General features: G+C 42.3%; 1 protein-coding gene across 1 annotated transcript in view; it reads left to right on the plus strand.

Moving 5' to 3' along the window:
- LOC108648901 overlaps positions 1–21715 on the plus strand; it is a 32253-nt gene extending 10538 nt beyond the window's left edge. Inside the window, exons 5-16 of the mRNA XM_031893731.1 lie at positions 485–746; positions 2694–2933; positions 5688–5734; positions 7729–8005; positions 9217–9558; positions 12279–12316; positions 15025–15277; positions 16797–17036; positions 17519–17650; positions 18880–18929; positions 20179–20482; positions 21338–21715. Of these exons, the coding sequence (XP_031749591.1) occupies positions 485–746; positions 2694–2933; positions 5688–5734; positions 7729–8005; positions 9217–9558; positions 12279–12316; positions 15025–15277; positions 16797–17036; positions 17519–17650; positions 18880–18929; positions 20179–20482; positions 21338–21540 (2388 nt within the window). The 3' untranslated portion in view covers positions 21541–21715. The remainder of the gene's footprint in view (positions 1–484; positions 747–2693; positions 2934–5687; positions 5735–7728; positions 8006–9216; positions 9559–12278; positions 12317–15024; positions 15278–16796; positions 17037–17518; positions 17651–18879; positions 18930–20178; positions 20483–21337) is intronic.
- Positions 21716–24502: the final 2787 nt, after the last annotated feature.

The following is a 24502-nucleotide window of genomic DNA, read 5'->3' on the forward strand; positions in this document are numbered from 1 at the left end:
TTAATCTTCTAGAGTGAGTGAAAGGTTCAGAGAATTAACTGACAACGAGGGACAGTGACATGTGCTTGTCCGGCACTTTGTGGTACTGGTTCGACCACTTGTATTTACTTTATAAATGTAATCAGTTTGGTAACATTTCTTTCACAGTAATATATCTCTTTACCTTTAGTTTGTGTGTAAGGTTGTTTTTATTTTACACACCAGTAATCTGTGCTCCATTCACTTAGTTATTAGAGCAAGTCATCTTACAAAACAATTACCTCCAACACAAAGCTGCACAAAGAGAGACAATTTCAGTCAGTGCGACAGCAAAAAGTAACTTGATTATGTCAGACACAGTAGAAATATTTTATTTATTTATTTTAAAGTTCTTTATTTACATTGGGTGAAGCTCATGTTAAATTTAGTTTATCATGTTAGTTCCCCTCTTGGGAATATTATATTGTTATATTTGTTTAATGTGGGAGTTTGTATTTGTGCCCAGCTTACAGAACCCCAGAGAATCGGAATCTTCTCCAGATCGGCAGAGAGTGATTACCAGTGGCTGCTAAAGCTCCTTAAATCAGAATTCAGGGCTCCGGTTCATGAAGTTCGACCCTGTAACATCTCTAACAATGAACACAAAGAGTTCTGGGAGGAAGTGTCTCAGTGCACATTCGGGATCCTGTATCACTGCATGAATAGAGGGAGGGAAAAAATCACTTATGATCCCAATGATGACCTGAAACTTATGTCTAAAGTACTGGGTAAGGAACATTTTTGGACACTAGAGAAATGGTTACAAAGGGCAGTACAGCTGTACCATCCTGTATTGTAAATTATAAGGACATCAGATTGATGAAAATGTGAGTTCAGAGCTCACCACAAAAAATTTACCCACTTTCTATTCTTTCCTATGGGACTTTTGCCTGTGGGTGAATCTTAAGAGTTCACCATTTGCTAAATTCACTTTTAAAAGTCCCATAGGAATGAGTAGAAAGTGGGTGAATTTTTCTGTGGTGAGCTCCAATGTCATATTTTGATAAATCTGTCCCTAGAGGGGTTCTGTGACCATATAAAGGCACAAGGCTGCGTTATACAGGGAACTCTGAGTATCACTCATGTATTATAAGGGATAATGTACCCCCTACTGTAAATGATAAGGATATTAGCAGTCACTGAGGGGTTCTGTGCCCATATAAAGGCACAAGGCTGCAGGCTGAGTTATAGAGGGAACTCTGAGTATCACTCATGTATTATAAGGGATAATGTACCCCCTACTGTAAATGATAAGGATATTAGCAGTCACTGAGGGGTTCTGTGCCCATATAAAGGCACAAGGCTGCAGGCTGAGTTATACAGGGAACTCTGAGTACCACTCATGTATTATAAGGGATAATGTACCCCCTACTGTAAATGATAAGGATATTAGCAGTCACTGAGGGGTTCTGTGCCCATATAAAGGCACAAGGCTGCAGGCTGAGTTATACAGGGAACTCTGAGTATCACTCATGTATTATAAGGAATAATGTACCCCCTACTGTAAATGATAAGGATATTAGCAGTCACTGAGGGGTTCTGTGCCCATATAAAGGCACAAGGCTGCAGGCTGAGTTATACAGGGAACTCTGAGTATCACTCATGTATTATAAGGGATAATGTACCCCCTACTGTAAATGATAAGGATATTAGCAGTCACTGAGGGGTTCTGTGCCCATATAAAGGCACAAGGCTGCAGGCTGAGTTATACAGGGAACTCTGAGTATCACTCATGTATTATAAGGGATAATGTACCCCCTACTGTAAATGATAAGGATATTAGCAGTCACTGAGGGGTTCTGTGCCCATATAAAGGCACAAGGCTGCAGGCTGAGTTATACAGGGAACTCTGAGTATCACTCATGTATTATAAGGGATAATGTACCCCCTACTGTAAATGATAAGGATATTAGCAGTCACTGAGGGGTTCTGTGCCCATATAAAGGCACAAGGCTGCAGGCTGAGTTATACAGGGAACTCTGAGTATCACTCATGTATTATAAGGGATAATGTACCCCCTACTGTAAATGATATGGATATTAGCAGTCACTGAGGGGTTCTGTGCCCATATAAAGGCACAAGGCTGCAGGCTGAGTTATACAGGGAACTCTGAGTATCACTCATGTATTATAAGGGATAATGTACCCCCTACTGTAAATGATAAGGATATTAGCAGTCACTGAGGGGTTCTGTGCCCATATAAAGGCACAAGGCTGCAGGCTGAGTTATACAGGGAACTCTGAGTATCACTCGTGTATTATAAGGGATAATGTACCCCCTACTGTAAATGATAAGGATATTAGAAGTCATGCATTCTCCTTTGCTGGCTTCTGCCTGTGTCCTCCATCAATGCTTCCTTCCTCATGCTTGTTCTTAGTTCCACCTTCTATTAGTCCCTCATTTACTGACACCTGCATGTCCACTATAGTATGTCCCACGCCCACATTCTCTTGACTTGCTGCTCACCCATTGCTGCCATCTGTTCCCTACCCCTTCCCCTTTACAGACTTTGATCATGTTTCACTTTTTTTTATTGCATTGGATCTGAACCCGGGTCTGGAATGGGATGCAACATGGGCTGTGGCATTTCAAGTACACAGAGGCCCAAATATATATATTCCTCCTCCTCATGTGTTCTTTATTACCACACTTCTAACCTTTTTTTCTGTTCCCAGGGAAGGAGAATGTGATTGTGGTTGCTGATGGTATAGAGGGCCCCACAGAGCACAATATTGGGGAATACGCCTGTGACCTGGTGCTCCTCACACAAGCAGATAAGGGAGACCAAGGCCGGCTGAGGGAGAAGCTGGGGAACATCAAACAGAGAATAAAGACAGCAACAAAACGCAAAATAATGAGTGATGACAAAAAAGAGGAGAAAAAGAAAAAGTATTCCGATCCTGCACATGAGCAAGGTACAGTAGCACCGGCACAAAGGTGTCCTGAAGCTTAATAGTAAGGCTGAAGGTTAATAGTAAGGCTGCAGCAACCCTTAATCACTTAGATTTCTTTCTCCCCCTCTAACTCACGTGGCCCCCTCTCTCAGGAATTTGCTTTGGCTGTTTGCTTCTGGGCATGCTCAGTTCTTCCTAGCTCAGATTACTAAACCCGCCCTCCAGTCTAGCAGCCAATGAAGAGATGGCATTGCTGGTTCCCATAGCAACTCTGCTCTAGCTTTCTGCTCCTATTTTTTCTCCTAACCTCCTCTCCTGAGCTCAGCTTACCCCAATACAGTTCTCAATTCAAGCAGGCTTTTTATCAAAGTAAGTTCTGCCTGTGTAAGCTTGCATTCTTCATTGCATTAACTTTACTTTGAAAAAATATAAGAAGGGAATTGGCCACCGGGTTAAAGTGGCTATTTGTTTTAGCAAACAGTGCTGGCAAATGGAGGAGATATATGCAGTACTAATGATGCCATTTGGGTGGGAGAGATGTGCCCAACTAATGTACATGGTAGGAAAATGAAGGGTTTACATGTCCTTTAACTTATGGTACACATACACAGGCCAGCTTTACAGATACAGGTACAGATAATGGATCCTTTATCCTGATTTTGGAAAACTGTTATCCAAAAAGCTTCAAATTACAGAAAGCCAATCCCCATAGACTCCATTTTAATGAAAAAATTAATATTTTTAAAAATGATTTCCTTTTTCTTTTTAATAATAAAACAGCACCTTGTAATTGATGGTAAGTGGGCTAAATAAATCCTTATCGTGGAAAAACAATCCTATTGGATTTATTTAATTTCTAATTGAATTTAATTTTTTTTTAGCAGACAAGAGGGTTGATTCACTAAAGTCCGTTAATTTTTATTGCACGCTTTTTTGCGTTAAAATAGACGCGACAATTAGCGCACGATTCACTACAGTATTATAGCATGCATTAATTTGCGCGCATCCCGCATGCGTTAATTAGCGCGCAGAAAAGAATACTAACGTATGATTCACAAACACTTAGACGTACTAAATATCGCATTAGACTATGCGAAAATTAACACCTACTTGAGGCAGGCGGTAATTATAGAAAAGTACAGTTAATGAGCTTTTGGCAATAAAATATGGACTTTGCAGTGTTATTTATTCAAATCTGTGTTGGCCCTAGAGTAACGTAGCCGCCAGTTTGCCGCATATAAATAGTAGCATATAAATAGTAGCCACATATAAATAGTGCATATAAATAGTAGCATATAAATAGTAGCCATATATAAATAGTGCATATAAATAGTAGCCACATATAAATAGTGCATATAAATAGTAGCATATAAATAGTAGCCATATATAAATAGTGCATATAAATAGTAGCCACATATAAATAGCAGCCACATATAAATAGTAGCCACATATAAATAGGGCATATAAATAGTAGCATATAAATATTTAGTAGCCACATATAAATAGTGCATATAAATAGTAGCATATAAATAGTAGCCACATATAAATAGGGCATATAAATAGTAGCATATAAATAGTAGCCGCATATAAATAGTAGCCACATATAAATAGTAGCATATAAATATTTATATGCGGCTACTATTTATATACTACTATTTATATGCTACTATTTATATGTGGCTACTATTTATATGTGGCTACTATTTATATGTGGCTACTATTTATATGCACTATTTATATGTGGCTACTATTTATATGCACTATTTTATATGTGGCTACTATTTATATGCGGCTACTATTTATATGTGGCTACTATTTATATGCGGCTACTATTTATATGCTACTATTTATATGTGGCTACTATTTATATGCACTATTTATATGCGGCTACTATTTATATGCTATTTATATGTGGCTACTATTTATATGTACTATTTATATGCGGCTACTATTTATATGCACTATTTATATGCGGCTACTATTTATATGCAGCTACTATTTACATGTGGCTACTATTTATATGCACTATTTATATGCGGCTACTATTTATATGCTACTATTTATATGCTACTATATATATATGCTGCTATTTATATGCTACTATTTATACGCGGTGACTATTAGCGCACATAATAATAGGCGTTAATTAGCGCGCATGCGGTAAATGCTGCATGCAGCATCACGCATAAATTAACGCAAGTATGCTTATAGTGAATCAAGCGTTAAGTGGCGAAAATTTAGACGCGATAAAATTTTTAACACACGCTATAAATAGCACACGTTTTAGCGCACTTTAGTGAATCAGCCCTAAGGTATGGAGATACCTGCAGCTGGCTGAAAAAAGCCAGTCACTGATTGGTTGCTATGGGTTACTGCCCATGGGCAAATTTGCCCAGTGTTGAGCAATGTACATTGCGGGACAGGGAGCCATATATGCACAGACAGTTGACAGTATAGCAGGACTCATCTTTAGACAGACCAGCAACCTGCTAGGGACAAATTACTCCTTTTTCCCCATATTAAATAGAGATAAAGTGTAAGGGACTGCATGGGTATTGCTGTTTATACCTGCCCCCCCCCCCCCCAAGTCCTTGGCAAAGAATTTCTTTTTATTCACATCTACAGTATACTAAAGTTACATAAGTCAGAACTGTTATTATCGCTATATAACTGCCACTTCCAACATGCATGTAAAAATGTTTTTGTAAACAGTACATCTTGATTGCTGATGTATGGTTCATCGGTGTATGAATTCTTTTTTTTGTTGCTTTTTAGATCTTGGGGAAATGAAATTAGACAACAAAAAAGATGGCAGAAAAAAGGTATATACACACTATTATTTTTAATTAAAATGGAATTCTAACCTCTTGTGACAAAATAAGGAAAGTTGCTTTTATAAAAGAGCCATTAAATCGACACTAAACCCAACCGTAAAGCTGCCCCACTGCGCCCCCTAGTTCTCTATAGAAGTTGATGAAAAACATAATTACACATGGAAACCAATTCACCAATGAGAAGTCTACTAACTGAAAACTTAATTATAGATACAAAAGAATTGACCAATGAGAATGCTGATTCCATGCACTATGCAGCATTCTCCTATTGCACAGCATTACCCTGCTGCACAGCGCGGCTCAACCAAACGTTACTCAGCTGTTGCTGGACTACAAATCCCAGAATAATGTAACATATAATGAAGGGTGAGGCATGCTGGGAGCTGTAGTTCAGCAACATCAGGGTTGTATTCTTAAAGCAATATTGCACAATAAAACTTTCCCAGCTCTCTAGGGCCCGCATTGGCAGCATTGAAATGCAAAAGAATCCTCCAATGAGAATCCCAGCTGATCTGTATAAATCTGGCTCCCTGTTCTCTGTTCCTGCAATTGGAGTTGGGAGCATTAAGCACAGTTTCCCAGCACTGAACAAGTCTGTCCCTTTATCCCCATGTCTGATTCCTGTGCCATATAATGACGGGAAAATGACATCATTATCTCTATATGTAAGGTACCAGCAAGGGGCCTGACACAGTGCTGGGAATCAGCATTCTCATTGGTCACTTCTCTTGCATTTGTAATTAAATTTTTTTTATCAGAATTGGTGAATTATTTTCCATGTGTAATTATAGTTTTCATCAGCTTCTTTAGAGAGCTAGCAGTGGGACAGTTTTACGGTTGGGTTCAGTGTTCCTTTAATTTGTAACAGAAGGTGGTATGGACCAAACAGCACCAATGACAGTGATACGGAAGTTGAAAGAGCGGCTTACGACATTAGAGCCAATGTGCTTTATCTTGCCTGACCACAATTGGGCTTGCAACTTCTAAATGAGCCCATATGTGTCCCCCTTTATGTAGTACATGTAACACTTGTTTGGCTTATATATGGCATAACCCAGGCTAGTAATAGGTACAGAGCATGTGTTACATGCGACCTTAATGCACAGGAGTGGGCCTCCGCTATATGGGAGGTAGTAATGGAGCTGAGGGTGTAGTTGAACTACAACTAGATTAGTAGCTTGTGTGGTGCAGATAGAATAATGGACGCCAGAAAGGTTCTTGCTGATGAACTATAGTACAAGTTTATTGGACAAGGCACAACTTAATAGTGCAGCAGGGATTATACTCACAGACACAGCAGTATAGGAATTGGTCACAGTGGATTATAGCAGATATGACACTTAGGAACAGAATATCCCACTTGGAGGATGCACAGAGGATTAGCTGATACCCAAGATGAAGACCTTTCAGAAGGGAGTGTTCCGGCCGACTATGGTCCAGGGGAGAGCTCCTAACACTGGTGTCTAATAAAACCGATCCCTAAAGAACGACAACAGAGCCGGGGTAGGCTAAACCCTTTTACAACTCCTGGTTGGGGCTATTAACTGCCCTTTCTAAATAGACAAACTGTACTCACCACTTCTAGAGGGTGCTATTATATAGAACTGACTGTGCTGGCTTTACCTCGTTCACGGGGCCCTGTCCCCGACTTAATATAAAGATGTTCCTCTTTACTGGGGCCTTATGCCTCCAGGCTCAATGACGTGAATCCTGAGACAACAGCAGCCAGAGAGGAAGCCACTTCCTTGTGCAAGACACTATATAGTCTGCCAAGGGGAGTGGTCAACCTGGGCTAAACCTATTAGGGGTAGCCTAATAACTGTAACCTGAGTGTAGAGGGCTTTGCCCTATAACAGTACAGATAAGGAAAAGATAAGGGATAACACCATAGGGAGCTTAACCCTATGGGTCCCTACATACAATATACTTTGTTTGGGTCTTTCACTATGATCCTGCTCATTCATTCTGTTTTCCATGCTTAGTTTATCAGGAAGCGCCATAAAATTGGAATTTTCTCCAGATCGGCAGAAAGTGATTACGATTGGTTACAAAGGTCCCTCAAAACAGAATTCAGTGATTTGGTGGCAAAAGTCAGACCCTATTACATCTCTAACAACGGACGGCGGCAGTTCTGGGATAATGTCTCTCAATGCACATTCGGGATCCTGTATCACACTATGAGGAGAGGGAGGCTGAATATCACCGATGTGACTGACTCTCTGTATGATGAAGAACTGAAATATATGGCTGATGTGCTAGGTATGTATAATGCAAAATAGACATTAGTAAAAAAAGGCTTTACTACCAGGGGTGGGTCAAGCTGACCAGGCGTCCTAGGCAACCCGGTCGGCCACTCCCCCCCGAACGGCGCATGCGCGCCAAAGCACAAGCGAGGGGGGGGAGAGATGCGAGGGGGGGGTGCGATCCGAACGGTCATTGCCTCCACCACTAATGACAAGCGGCATGGGCAATGACAGAGGACGATGACTAGGGGTAGGCAGGAGAGGCTCCTGCCTGGCGCCCCCCCATTGTTGCACCCTAGGCAGATGCCTCTTCTGACTACCCCTAGTTCTGGCCCTGTTTACTACTTCCAAATGCCATATTCCAGTAACAAGCACTGAAGAGATCTTAATGTTTGATTCTTGTGAGGTAGATACAGATGCAGCCAGCAATTTTTCACATTTTGTCTCACAATGTCCAGACACCATTTTTGAGTGTTAAATCCTGCCTCTAGGTGGTGCTAGAGTGCAAAGACTTGCCAGCAAAACACAGTAGAAAACACCATAGAGTGTGCACCACCTGGTGTTGGTATTTTGGTATTTCTTTCCGCTTGTTTTTATCCAACTGCAACACTGTCCACCTGTGCCCCCCAGTTTTGCTTGAAAACATAATTATAGATGCAAGAAAATTCACTAATGAAAATTCTACTGATAGATATAATTATAAATGCAAAATAATTGACCAATGAGAATGCTGATTCCCAGCACTGTGTCAGGCCCCTTGCTGGTACCTTACATATAGAGATAATGATGTCATTTTCCCGTCATTATATGGCACAGGAATCAGACATGGGGATAAAGGGACAGACTTGTTCAGTGCTGGGAAACTGTGCTTAATGCTCCCAACTCCAATTGCAGGAACAGAGAACAGGGAGCCAGATTTATACAGATCAGCTGGGATTCTCATTGGAGGATTCTTTTGCATTTCAATGCTGCCAATGCGGGCCCTAGAGAGCTGGGAAAGTTTTATTGTGCAATATTGCTTTAAGAATACAACCCTGATGTTGCTGGACTACAGCTCCCAGCATGCCTCACCCTTCATTATATGTTACATTATTCTGGGATTTGTAGTCCAGCAACAACTAAGGTTTGGTTGAGCAGTGCAGCAGGGTATATATCATCTTTAATAAATTGGATCCGCAGACTGGATTTGTTTTTATAACTCACATATTTACTTTAATGTGTTCCCAGGGAAGAAGAATGTGATTGTGGTTGCTGATGACCTGGGGGACAGTAGCACGGTACAGAAAGACAGAATCCTAGTACAACAGCGCAGTATTGGGGAATACGCCTGCGATCTGGTGCTACTCACACAAGCAGATAAGGGAGACAATGTCCGACTGGAGGGAAAGCTGGGGAGCATTAGATCTGCTCTTCAAGTCACAAGTCCTTATGTGCAGCCAACTAAGAGAGAGGATGAAGATAATCATGTTAAAAGTACTGGAAATGCAACACTATATTTGGAAAATCTTCTTGAGCGGGCAAAATCAATTGACTTTGGCACTGTTGTTGGCCAAATAGTTCAGAAAACTGGTAAATATGATCAAATAGCCTTCTTTGTTCTTTGGCTTACTTTTCCTGGCCAATTTACCATTCCTGAGGAGTTGTATAAAAGAAAATACCCTTCAAATTGCCTATTAAGAATCCTTTGTCGTGTTTTCCTCAGAAATTGTCACCCAACTGATACTGTACTGTGTATTGTTTCACGGAAAATCTCTTTCAGATGAAAACAAGCTCCTTTAAAAATGTTTTTTTGCATCAATACATCACTTTTTTCCTAGTGACATAGTAAAAAATATAAATATGGGTATTTACTTAAAAATTATATTTAAAACATTGAGAACATAACGTGCCAAAATGTTGCTGGAATAATTTCCTTGCATACACTTACCAATGTGCTTTGTCCACATTCAGTTGTGGTGGGGGACATTCACTAGAGAATTTATGCCACTAAACCCAAACATAAAGCTGCCCGACTGCGACCCCTAGTTCTCTATAGAAGTTGTTGAAAAACGTAATTACACATGGAAACCAATTCCCCAATGAGAATTCTACTGACCCAAAACTTAATTATAGATGCAAGAGAAGTGACCAATGAGAATGCTGATTCCCAGCACTGTGTCAGGCCCCTTGCTGGTACCTTACATATAGAGATAATGATGTCATTTTCCCGTCATTATATGGCACAGGAATCAGACATGGGGATAAAGGGACAGACTTGTTCAGTGCTGGGAAACTGTGCTTAATGCTCCCAACTCCAATTGCAGGAACAGAGAACAGGGAGCCAGATTTATACAGATCAGCTGGGATTCTCATTGGAGGATTCTTTTGCATTTCAATGCTGCCAATGCGGGCCCTAGAGAGCTGGGAAAGTTTTATTGCGCAATATTGCTTTAAAGGACAACTAAAGCCTAAAAAGGAAATGTTTAGCTATGTGTTTGGGCCCTTGTACCAGCCCAAAGTCACCAAAGCTCTATAGAAATAAAGCCCCATGCCCCTGAAGATGCCCACAGTAGCTCTCCATCTTTTGCCTTGCCCAACTACTGCACATGCTCAGTCTGCTCTTGGCTGATGTCAGTGACCTGAGCTTAGTGATCGACTCACAATATTCTTCTTTCCCCTGCCTGCTTGGTCTGGTCCTTATTAAACATGCATACTAGCCAACCAATCACAGTCCTGTCTGGCTGCTCTCTAAAAAACTGAAGTCCTGCTCTGGCACTTTGAGCTTGGGGCGAGACTTTAGCTGAATCCTTAGTGGAGCTTTTCTTTCCACCTTGTAATGATTCCAAATACTGAGCTGTGTAACAAATATAAGTTACAAAGGTTGGAAACAGAGGCAGAAGCTGTGACAAAAGTTTCAGTCACTTTGCTATTACCCAACAGCCCCTCTGGGAATAAACTTTCCCATTGGAAAGGTTTTTTTTTTTGGTTTTTTTTTTACTTTTATATACAACCACACAACAGACCAATAACTTCTCTCAAAGTGTTTATGAAGCAGTTGCATGGGGGTTTGTGTGCATTACACACGGGGAGAGGCCAAACTGTGCCAGTAGGTGTATAGGCAGAACAACATGATATGTACAGGGGAACCTCTGCACAAACACTATGTTCCTTCCCAGGATGCAAAGTGACTGACACTGAGCTCAGAGTTTGGGCTCTCACTATTATAAACAGGCTGTGTATGGAACCCCCAGGCTGCTCAGCAACCCTTTGCTTTGGTCAGTGTAATGCAAGTGTTAGAGAGAGTCATTTGTAGAAGGATAGAATTCAGAATGTGTTTATATTAGAAAAAGCCACAATTATCTTCTGAGCTGATATTTTGGGGGATGGGGATATGGGAATATTTGGGAGTCTGTTGTAAACAAGTTATGTCTAAATACTGAGCTAAAGCTTGTTTTTATTGATATCCTGTAATAAAATGTGTATAATAGGGCAGCGCTAGTTTATATGTACCTGTACCCATGATGCACCTGTGTCTCTGTGCCAATGGGATCATTTTTAGGTTCCACCTAGTTCTCTAAAAAATATACACAAGAGCATTGACCAATGAGAATGCTACTTAGGTTCCCAGCACTATATCAGCCATTGTGATATTATCTTACATATAGAGATAATGATGTCATTTTCCCGTCATTATATGGCACAGGAATCAGACATGGGGATAAAGGGACAGACTTGTTCAGTGCTGGGAAACTGTGCTTAATGCTCCCAACTCCAATTGCAGGAACAGAGAACAGGGAGCCAGATTTATACAGATCAGCTGGGATTCTCATTGGAGGATTCTTTTGCATTTCAATGCTGCCACTGGCTTTGTGCTGTTGTTTTGATAATTTACTATGTTCCCTAAGCTCCGCCTCCCAACAGCAGCCCAGAGCAAACTGAGCATGTGCAGGAGCCAGATCTTATAGAAGATGGTCTAACATAGTAACAAGATGGCAGCCCCCTGTGGACAACTTTGAAAGCATAAATCATTACTTTAATGAGGCTTCTCAATCTCTGGGCTTGTGCAGTAAGTTCAGAATGTTTATGTTTATGTTCAGTATACAAAATACAGCATTTCTAATGATTTTCTATTTTAGACTTTAGTTCTCCTTTAAGGTGTAGGGCCAGCTTTACATGCAATAAATATAAAAAACATCATTTCTTAGTAAAATTTAAATACACATATATTTGCACATTTGTTTGCCAGAAAACATAAACCCAGCCCCACCCCAACCAAAAAAGTAATCACAACCTTTCTCTACATATTTCAGGTATTAAAACAAAAGAAGAAGCTGCAGAACCGGAACTGGTAAGTAACAAAATCCTTTCTAGCTTCTGTCATACTTACAGTTCAGCAAATAGAACAGGGAGGGATATATTTAGTAGTAGCAGGGCCCCATAAGTCATATAAAGCATTACTTTCATCACCATCTCTCCCTACTATACCTGCTATCCCACAGCCCCAGTCCCTTCCCAGAGGCTATTATCCCACTGCTACTATAGGCACCATCTCTCCCTACTATACCTGCTATCCCACAGCCCCAGTCCCTTCCCAGAGGCTATTATCCCCCCACTGCTACTATAGGCACCATCTCTCCCTACTATACCTGCTATTCCACAGCCCCAGTCCCTTCCCAGAGGCTATTATCCCACTGTTACTATAGGCACCATCTCTCCCTACTATACCTGCTATCCCACAGCCCCAGTCCCTTCCCAGAGGCTATTATCCCCCCACTGCTACTATAGGCACCATCTCTCCCTACTATACCTGCTATCCCACAGCCCCAGTCCCTTCCCAGAGGCTATTATCCCCCCACTGCTACTATAGGCACCATCTCTCCCTACTATACCTGCTATCCCACAGCCCCAGTCCCTTCCCAGAGGCTATTATCCCCCCACTGCTACTATAGGCACCATCTCTCCCTACTATACCTGCTATCCCACAGCCCCAGTCCCTTCCCAGAGGCTATTATCCCCCCACTGCTACTATAGGCACCATCTCTCCCTACTATACCTGCTATCCCACAGCCCCAGTCCCTTCCCAGAGGCTATTATCCCCCCACTGCTACTATAGGCACCATCTCTACCTACTATAGCTGCTATCCCACAGCCCCAGTCCCTTCCCAGAGGCTATTATCCCCCCCCACTGCTACTATAGGCACCATCTCTCCCTACTATACCTGCTATCCCACAGCCCCAGTCCCTTCCCAGAGGCTATTATCCCCCCACTGTTACTATAGGCACCATCTCTCCCTACTATACCTGCTATCCCACAGCCCCAGTCCCTTCCCAGAGGCTATTATCCCCCCACTGCTACTATAGGCACAATCTCTCCCTACTATACCTGCTATCCCACAGCCCCAGTCCCTTCCCAGAGGCTATTATCCCACTGCTACTATAGGCACAATCTCTCCCTACTATACCTGCTATCCCACAGCCCCAGTCCCTTCCCAGAGGCTATTATCCCCCCACTGCTACTATAGGCACCATCTCTCCCTACTATACCTGCTATCCCACAGCCCCAGTCCCTTCCCAGAGGCTATTATCCCCCCACTGCTACTATAGGCACCATCTCTCCCTACTATACCTGCTATCCCACAGCCCCAGTCCCTTCCCAGAGGCTATTATCCCCCCACTGCTACTATAGGCACCATCTCTCCCTACTATACCTGCTATCCCACAGCCCCAGTCCCTTCCCAGAGGCTATTATCCCCCACTGCTACTATAGGCACCATCTCTCCCTACTATACCTGCTATCCCACAGCCCCAGTCCCTTCCCAGAGGCTTTTATCCCCCACTGCTACTATAGGTACCATCTCTCCCTAATATACCTCCTATCCCACAGCCACAGTCCCTTCCCAGAGGCTATTATCCCCCCACTGCTACTATAGGCACCATCTCTCCCTACTATACCTGCTATCCCACAGCCCCAGTCCCTTCCCAGAGGCTATTATCCCCCCACTGCTACTATAGGCACCATCTCTCCCTACTATACCTGCTATCCCACAGCCCCAGTCCCTTCCCAGAGGCTATTATCCCCCCACTGCTACTATAGGCACCATCTCTCCCTACTATACCTGCTATCCCACAGCCCCAGTCCCTTCCCAGAGGCTATTATCCCCCACTGCTACTATAGGCACCATATCTCCCTACTATACCTGCTATCCCACAGCCTCAGTCCCTTCCCAGAGGCTATAATCCCCCCCCCCCCACTGCTACTATAGGCACCATCTCCCCCTACTATACCTGCTGTCCCACAGCCCCAGTCCCTTCCCAGAGGCTATTATCCCCCCACTGCTACTATAGGCACCATCTCTCCCTACTATACCTGCTATCCCACAGCCCCAGTCCCTTCCCAGAGGCTATTATCCCCCCACTGCTACTATAGGCACCATCTCTCCCTACTATACCTGCTATCCCACAGCCCCAGTCCCTTCCCAGAGGCTATTATCCCCCCACTGCTACTATAGGCACCATCTCTCCCTACTATACCTGCTATCCCACAGCCCCAGTCCCTTCCCAAAGGTTATTATCCCCACTGCTTTCACTGTAAGTACAGTTTGCAAGGCAAAAGTTAGCTTTTTTCAACAATTGTTGCTCTTCTGTAGTGAATTATATGTGCTTGTCAGGCGATTTGCTGTACAGGTTTGAGCACTTTCATTATCTTTGCTAAATGTATTCAATGAGGTTCCATACCTGAAAAAGTCAAGTTACTCCTCATCCCATTCATATAGCGCTCTTCTTTTAGGCTGAGTATAAGAGCTTTATTTTTGTTACACATCATTAGTCTGTGCTGCATGTGGTTACATAAATTATTAGAGCTGAAAGCTGATAGGGAACAGGGAAGAGTAATGTGATTATTTTAGAAATAGTACACAATATTTATTATTATTTTTCAATGTTTCTTGTTTGAATTGGATGAAGCTCATATTTATTTTTTGTTTTCATGTTATTTCCCATTTTTGGATAACATTATTTTTTAATTGTTTAATGTGGGAGTTTGTACTTTGTGCCCAGCTTACAGAACCCCAGAGAATCGGAATCTTCTCCAGATCGGCAGAGAGTGATTACCAGTGGCTGCTAAATCTCCTTAAATCAGAATTCAGGGCTCCGGTTTATGAAGTTCGACCCTGTAACATCTCTAACATTGAGCACAAAGAGTTCTTGAAGTTTCAGTGCACATTCGGGATCCTGTATCACATGAATAGAGGGAGGGAAAACATCACTTACAATCCCAATGATGACCTAAAACTTATGTCTGGAGTACTGGGTAAGGAACATTTTGGACGCTAGAGAAATGGTTACAAAGGGCAGTACGGCTGTACCATCCTGTATAGGTATGAGGAGCTTATTATGCTCACTGTATCCAGATTTCATGCTAACTCTCCATGTGGTACAACTGGGCACTTATTAAGGTGAAACCCCCTGCTTTATACACAACTTGTGCATTTATTTAGTGCCGGTTTTGTCAATTAATTTTTTCTATTAATTAATTATTCTATGCGTCGATGCGCCAACACATGATCTCATCTCATTGTGAATTGGTGCAAAATACAAAATAAAAGGAGGCCAAGGGCCCAAGTTCATTACCCGAGTATAGTTCTTGGGTGCTCCTAAGTGGCCATTTTGATTGATTCTCTGGTTTCAGACTATTCTGATCTGATTCTGACTTTGTTGATTGCTGCCTGCCCTGACTTGTGCCTGAATCTTGACCTTGGCCCTTTTAACCCTTGGACACCACATTCTGGATTATTTCTGTCTGCCTATATTTCTGCTTCCTTTTTACTTTAATTTCTGGTAAGGCCCGTTGGGCCATGACAGCAGGTTCTTTTACACACTCTTATTTTAGGGTAACAAAGGCCATTTAGTGCTAGACTCCTTAGTTTGACGTTAAAGGGACACTAAACCCTCAACTACACTTTACTCAGCTGTTGCTGGACTACAAATCCCAGAATAATGTAACATATAATGAAGGGTGAGGCATGCTGGGAGCTGTAGTCCAGCAACATCAGGGCTGTATTCTTAAAGCAATATTGCACAATAAAACTTTCCCAGCTCTCTAGGGCCCGCATTGGCAGCATTGAAATGCAAAAGAATCCTCCAATGAGAATCCCAGCTGATCTGTATAAATCTGGCTCCCTGTTCTCTGTTCCTGCAATTGGAGTTGGGAGCATTAAGCACAGTTTCCCAGCACTGAACAAGTCTGTCCCTTTATCCCCATGTCTGATTCCTGTGCCATATAATGACGGGAAAATGCCATCATTATCTCTATATGTAAGGTACCAGCAAGGGGCCTGACACAGTGCTCGGAATCAGCTTTCTCATTGGTCAATTCTTTTGCATTATTATTTATTATAATTATGTTTTTCAGCAACTTCTATAACAAATCTAGGGGACGCAGTGGGAAATGGTTGGGTTTACACCCCCTTTAACTGGTAAATTATGTTTGAATCCTTTCTTCCAACATTTGGTTTGCATTGGTGAGTAAGGATTCAGACACATTAGTGCTTCATGATTTGAATGTTGTGCAAATGGGAATTTTTAGAGAAAACCCCTATTACAATCCCCAAAACTGTATGATTTGCACAAATTTAAAGTGGGATGCAAAAGCTGTATCAGTGCTGTCAAACAAAGGTGTGTCAAATAAAGATGGAATGATGAAACACTATAGGGCTGAGGGTGGAACACATAGCACGGTGCCTTAATCTCTGCAGTTTGCCCACGTTATTCTATACTCCAGTTGCTAAATCGCCATGTTTTGTTCTATCTTTTGTTTTCTCTGTTCCCAGGGAGGGAGAATGTGATTGTGGTTGCTGATGGTATAGAGGGCCCCACAGAGCACAATATTGGGGAATACGCCTGTGACCAGGTGTTCCTCACACAAGCAGATAAGAAAGACCAAGGCCGGCTGAGGGAGAAGCTGGGGAGCATCAAACAAAGAATAAACACAGCAACAAAACTCAAAATCAACAGCAATTACAACATAAAGGAGAGAAAAACAAATTTCCCAGAGCCTGGATATCAGCAAGGTACAGTAGCACCGGCACAAAAACAACTCTTATGTCTCTTGATAGAAGTGCTTCTCTATGAGTCTATAGAATGTTTATCTGAAGGAAGATCCCTGGCACTAAACTGAGCATGCCCAGGACAGCAGCATTTGGGTGGCCCCAAACCTAAATGGGAGGGGCTAAATCTGGACTTTAAGCTCAAGTTTTTACAATACTTTCAACTCAAAAAATTTGGGATTTTCTAATGTAAACTGGAAATTTTTGCACAAACTATTCGAGTTTATAAGGCCAGAAAAAAAATGAATTTTAGTAAATGTGCCCCTAAGTCTTTGGCTGCTTTGGGACCTAGAGTGGTGACTGGGAGTTGAAGGCCAGGTAGGAGATTTGGGAGGAATCTAGTAAGGAGGGATCTGGGTGAACATTTATTTCTTATCCTAGACACAATGACTGATACAACAATGTTTTAATGTAACACTAACCTTGATTGGTTCCATTCCCTGTAGGCGCAAATGTGAATAACAGAGAACTAGCTCCCTGTATGGCTGAACAACACAGAAGAAATGAGAAAGCTGCTGGGAGTGGGACACAGGGTCAGAGGCGACTTAGTGTACAACAGCAAACATCTCACAAGCAAGGTGCTGTATCCATCCACTGATGTACCCCCTGAAAAAGACTAGTGATTAAACATAGTGATGAGCATATCTGTCCCATTTCGCTTTGCCATAAAATGCGCAAAACAGGGAAAATTCCCGAAACACATTTGTCGCGCAAATTTTTTTGTCACCTGCATCAATTTTTTTGTCGCCCTTGCTTTTTAGATGTGACCGGGCCTTTTTTGACGCAACACGCCCCTTTTTGACGCAACTGCGCCCAATTTGATGTGCAACAAAAAAAATTCAGGGCAACAAATTTTTCAGAGGCATCCCTGACAGCGGGATGCGCTGGCTGCAGTCAGGCGTTCCTCTTCTTCAGTTGCCTCTCTCTATATGCTGCTCCTTGTTCGGCGGAGCCAGGCCCTTTTATATGGTTGCGCCCGTGCGTATTGACGTCACACGCACGCACGGGCACAACCTTATAATGGCCTGGCTCCGCCGAACAAGGAGTCGCATATAGAGAGGAGACGCTGAAGAAGAAGCAGAAGCATGTATGGAGGCACTGTGTATGGGGGATACTACATGGGGGGGCTAATGTGTATGGGGGACACTGTGGGGGGGGCTAATGTGTATGGGGGGCTACTCTGTATGGGGGCCACCTGTGTATGGGGGGGCACCTGTGTATGGGGGCTACTGTGTATGGGGGGAACACTGTGTATGGTGGGGCTACTGTGTATGGGGGGGCTACTAGGAGTTGCTATATTGTTTTCCTTAGGTAGTACAGTATGAGGGTATAGCACATTTGCGTCTGATCCCGCCATTTCATCTATATAAAAGGAGTATTTTTAAAAAAAATGGGGTGTGGTAATTGGGGCGTGGCCACAAAAGTGGGCATGGGCAAAAAATTTGCCGCACTGCGCGCGCACCACATCTTTTTGTCCCTCTTTTCATTTTTCAAATGTTGGGAGGTATGTTATAGCAGGGTTAAGTCATACAATAATCACATTCTGTACATAGCATAGTGATACCAGTGGGGTAATGCTTATATCACACCTATAAGCCTGTGATGTGCCTGAGTATCCTCATCATTCTTGTATATAATAAGCACCCACCTACACTGAATGTGCTCCCTTTAGTCTTATCACTGTATTTTTAATTTGTTCTTTTTTGCTGTCAAGTAGTCTGTGCTTGACGTCCCTTCTACACACTTATATTTCACCTGAAAATTTTAACTAGTTATTTGTAAATGTTTTTTTCTTTCTATTTAATAGATGGCAACCAGAGAAAAAGTTCCTGGACAGCAAAACTATGGAACAGTTGGGTAAGTATAAAGCCACAGCAACTCACTGATATTAAAGGGATACTAAACCCTGCTGCACAGCGCGGCTCAACCAAACTTTACTCAGCTGTTGCTGGACTACAAATCCCAGAATAATGTAACATATAATGAAGGGTGAGGCATGCTGGGAGCTGTAGTCCAGCAACATCAGGGTTGTATTCTTAAAGCAATATTGCACAATAAAACTTTCCCAGCTCTCTAGGGCCCGCATTGGCAGCATTGAAATGCAAAAGAATCCTCCAATGAGAATCCCAGCTGATCTGTATAAATCTGGCTCCCTGTTCTCTGTTCCTGCAATTGGAGTTGGGAGCATTAAGCACAGTTTCCCAGCACTGAACAAGTCTGTCCCTTTATCCCCATGTCTGATTCCTGTGCCATATAATGACGGGAAAATGCCATCATTATCTCTATATGTAAGGTACCAGCAAGGGGCCTGACACAGTGCTGGGAATCAGCATTCTCATTCGTCAATTTTTTTGCATTTTTAATGAGGTTTTTCATCAGTAGAATTCTCATTGGTGGGAAGCAGTTGGACAGTGTTAAGGTTCGATTTACATACCCTTTGAAAGGGTTGTAAACCCAACTGCAACACTGTCCCACTATGTCCCCTAGTGATCTATAGAATTTTACTTAAAAAAAAATTAATCTAAAAAATTTGCCACTAAGAACTCTAACTAATCAAAAAAAAGCCCAATGAGAATGCTGATTCCCAGCACTGTGTCAGGCCCCTTGCTGGTACCTTACATATAGAGATAATGATGGCATTTTCCCGTCATTATATGGCACAGGAATCAGACATGGGGATAAAGGGACAGACTTGTTCAGTGCTGGGAAACTGTGCTTAATGCTCCCAACTCCAATTGCAGGAACAGAGAACAGGGAGCCAGATTTATACAGATCAGCTGGGATTCTCATTGGAGGATTCTTTTGCATTTCAATGCTGCCAATGCGGGCCCTAGAGAGCTGGGAAAGTTTTATTGTGCAATATTGCTTTAAGAATACAACCCTGATGTTGCTGGACTACAGCTCCCAGCATGCCTCACCCTTCATTATATGTTACATTATTCTGGGATTTGTAGTGCAGCAACAGCTGAGTAACATTTGGTTGAGCAGCGCTGTGCAGCAGGGTTTAGTGCCCCTTTAATTTTTTCATAAATTGTGTGTCATGCAGGATAAAGGAATACTCAGCGGCATTTATTTGCATAGTTACACGCTGTTTATATTCAAACAGGGCAGCTTTAGCAGTGAAATAGTGCAACCAACTAAAGAGAAGCAGAAGGTCGGGATATTCTCCAGATCAGCAGAAGATGATTACCGGTGGCTGCGCAGGTTCCTTATATCAGAGTTTAGCGGCCATGTTGAGGAGGTCAGACCCTGTCACATCTCTAACAGTGGGAGGAGTCAGTTCTGGGAGGAGGTGTCTCGCTGCTCGGTCGGGATTCTGTATCACACCAAGAACAGAGGGAGGATTAACGTCACTGATGTGCCGGGCTCTCTGTATGATGAGGAGCTGCAGTATTTAGCCAATCAGCTGGGTAAGTTACTGGGCTCCCTCTCACACTCCCACAGTGAGGGACTTACTGACAAATCCTCGGTTTCATTCTTTTTTTCATTTCTTATTCACAGAATCATCTAATCACATAACATTAAACCAGAGATAGAGATAAACAACAAATTAGCAATTTATGGGGTTATGTAAGAAAAGACACTAAGGGGCCCATTTACTCCTTCTCTAAAGAAAAGTTCAAATCTTTCTATATGTTTTTTCAGGATTTACGTATTTGTTTTTTGGCAGTATATGATTAAAAACCACGAATGTTCGAGATTTATAAAACTTTATGTAACTTTTTTAGACTGACAAAAAACACGCCAAGTTTATGTCCTATGGAGGCTTTTAATACTCAGATTTTAAGAGTTTTACTGTAAAAAACTGAAGATATAGAATAGACAGTGACAGCCTGTTCTTGACACATTTTCAAGGGGAAGTTATTCACATAATTGTTTTCTATTTCACACACATTCAAGGACAACTTAAGCACATTATTGTTTTTCCAAGATGCAAGTAAGTAAAATGTGAAAATGGATGCCAATGCTCCTAAAATGGCTGCTGGAGCACTTCCTGTTCGTGTAAAATAAAGAGGATTCATGGAAATAAACATCTGTTTAAACTTCCTGAGTTTTGGAGAAATGGCCTGTTTAAAAGCAAATATCTTATTGGTCGCTATGGGTTACTGCTCCTGGGCAAACTTAGTGTCTTTTATTATATATGGGGAAAGTCTATAAATCCATCACATTGCTGCAGTAAAAGAGTTGGTGCAGTTGCACTGAGACCTATGAATGTGATTATCTGACATGTTCCCCTCTGTGTGTTGCATTTGCCCATATTCCAGGGAAGGACAGAGTCCTGGTGGTGGTGGATGACCTGGAAGACAGTGGCCCTGAGGAGAAGCAAAGGATTCTGGGGAGCCAAGGAAGCATTGGGAAATGGGCCAGTGACCTCATTCTCATCAGCACCAATGAGAAGAAACATATTAACTCCACAAACTCAATGTTTAAACTGCGCAATAAGTTTAATAGAATAACACAGATTTAATTTGTTGCAACTTATTCCTCCCAGTGTTCTAAAAGCAGGACATTTAAGGCCACACCCCCACTCTATTGAATCCATAGCCAGTTTGTAAAATGGCCTCCCTTTTCATCCCCCACACCTCACTCACTTTTCACCTACATATATGTCCTGGGCAAATAAAAATAATGGCTGTGAAATATAATGTATCTGTATGTGTTTTAACTATGGAAATGCCATGATTAGATTTATGTTTTTCATAGAAACAGATTTGCACCTTTACTCTGAATATTAAGTAAAAGCAGTGGGAACATACTTCCTCTGCTACTGCATGAGATCTAGCATGCAATTGTATGTGTGTGGCACTACAGGAGCCCTGTGCCCCCACTTATATGGGGGAGCAGGTGCCTCCACCCAGGGTAGGGACAGGTTGAACTGTAACACCCCTCCCTAAGAAGGGATTAATCTGTGCAGTCCTCTAAATGTAGGGACTCCCTGCAACTCCCGGGACCTTGTCCCCTTGGGGTGGGTGCTTACCAGGCAGTTCAGGATCCAATCTGAGAAGAATTGACCAGGAGACTGGAAGTGCTGATTAACCAAATAAACTTCTTTATTATATCCACACAGTATCCAGTATTATAACATGCAGGTTCAGGCACTTTGCTCCTTACTTCCTCTAGGAGACCCTCTAACTACTCCCTGGTACTCACTCCAAGAGACACTCCCTTAGGGCTCTCCCGGTACTCACGCCAGAAGACCCTCTCGCGTAGGCAATCTCCCTTTTATGGTCCCTAGCTACCACCTGAGCTGGCCACTTAATGTACATGAACTACGGCCTGTAATGCCAGGAGGTAATAACCTCAATAATCTCCTTGGAGGGGCTTTGAGACTGCCCTTACTAGATACCCTGTCTATCCTTTCACTCCTAGAGTGACTATAAACAGTCTAGCTGATTTCTCTAGCTGAATCCTGTAGCTAACGTCTGACAGAGGGGGTCCCAGGACCAAAGACCTCAACTCTTGTGAGTCATCCTCTTTTATATTGCAGTACACCACCTCCTAGTGAAACTACAGGGAAACTCCCTTTATACCAGAAAAGCAGGGGTGGGCCAAGCCGACCGGTGGGCGCCAACTCCGCCCACCTCCCCGCTCCCCCGAATGGCGCATGCGCGCCAAAGCACAGGAGGCGGTGCGGGGGGGGGGGCAATTAGATCAGTCATTGCCTCCGCCGCTAATGACAAGCGGCGGAGGCAATGACAAAGTAGCACTAGGGGTAGGCAGGAGAGGCTCCTGCCTGGCGCCCCTCAATCGTTGCGCCCTAGGCAGCTGCCTCTTCTGCCTACCCCTAGTTCCGGCCCTGCAGAAAAGTATACATACACAGTTAGGACCACCTTATCCCATATCCCACATGGCCACCCACTGGGGAACCCAGCCTAAGGGGCCCAAATCTTGGGTTCCCTCCAGTAACATATTATGAAGGGTAACCATACTGAACACACATACTGAGCAGATGTTACTATAATTTAACCATTTATTTAATCTCAGATGTTACTTTGTATATTTTAAATTGATACAGCACTTCCCTTACCTGAATTAGGTACAGACAGGGCATTAGTAACAACCAGATGGTAGTACTTACTTACAGGTGAACCTGTCCCCAGTGTTAGAGGGTTTCCCACAGTGGTGCTCCTCTAGGGATCTGTTCCTGAGCCTGACTGCTTGAGGCCCTTCTCCGGTTGGTGACACCCAGGGTACTAACCTTTCCTGCTCTTCTCAGGGAGCCTGTAGCTCCTCCGCTTACTACCCTAAATAGTAAACTATTACCAGATCTAACCTCACACTGACTACTCCTACATGGCTTCCTATCATAGAGTCTGCAGCACCATCCACCTCCCCCAGCAAGTGGGGTCCAAACAGACACCCCTGGTCAATAACAGAACTGCCAGGGGACTCTCATTTTGTAAGTGGGCTAACAGTAATTTGTCTCTTTACCCGCAATAGAAAGCAGTATTTATATTGTCTCCTTTTTATGCTCTGCACTGCTGGTTCTGACTTTTGAAACAATGTACCAGATATAAATTGGAGTCCCCATTGGTTCAGCTTTTCTATTTAAGCCCTGCTTTTCTTTTCATACAAATTCTGACATTTAGCAAACAAACCTCTGAGGTATTGCCAGCAGTGAGAAATCAGATGTGCAGATATCAGTATCACTCAGAGATAAGTAACTATCAAACCTGTGTTCCCCTTCTACAGGGCATGTAACCAAAGGTCTGAAATAAAGTAATAAAACTAAGGAGAGTTTGCAGGGGATAATATTTTATTTGAAAATCAGAAATACAAGCAGCTGTGAAATTATATTTATTATATAAATGACAAGCCATATTCAGCATGAGAAACAAATAATAATATATAGATTTATAGTTACCACTGTGACAAGTATTAAATGGGCAGTAAACCTGTTTTTTTAATATTAGTTTAATAAACAGGGCTTGTGCTGATCTTATATTGTGCCTATTGTTTTAACCAAAAATTTATTTTTTTTAATTTAACATGTCAAAAACTGAAACTGAAAGTGAGCCAATTCTGTTTCCCAGGTTCTTAAGAGTTGTTTAATACAAATCGCCAGCTCACAAAGAAAGACTCTGTATAAACGAACCCCTCCCTTACACCAGCTACAGCCCTTGTTAAGGGAAGCATTATTACAAATTATTATTTTTATTACTATTTAAAACACTAGACAAAAATTATGTTCAGCATTATCCTGTTTTATTAAACTCATGTTGCAATTAAAGTTAAATGAAATTCCAATGTGATTCATGTAAAGCATTGGGCATGTCATAGTGAGTGACTACCCTTGGAAATAAAAGAAACAGTTTCTAGCGAATTACAAATATCTCAAAGTAAGTTACAACCCCAAACCAACAGTTAGGGGCAGATTTAGCAAAGTGTGAGATTAATTCACCCACTTCCTATTCGTTCCTGTGGGATTT

This window comes from Xenopus tropicalis, chromosome 9 (genome assembly GCF_000004195.4).
Source record: "Xenopus tropicalis strain Nigerian chromosome 9, UCB_Xtro_10.0, whole genome shotgun sequence".
Classification (NCBI taxonomy): domain Eukaryota; kingdom Metazoa; phylum Chordata; class Amphibia; order Anura; family Pipidae; genus Xenopus; species Xenopus tropicalis.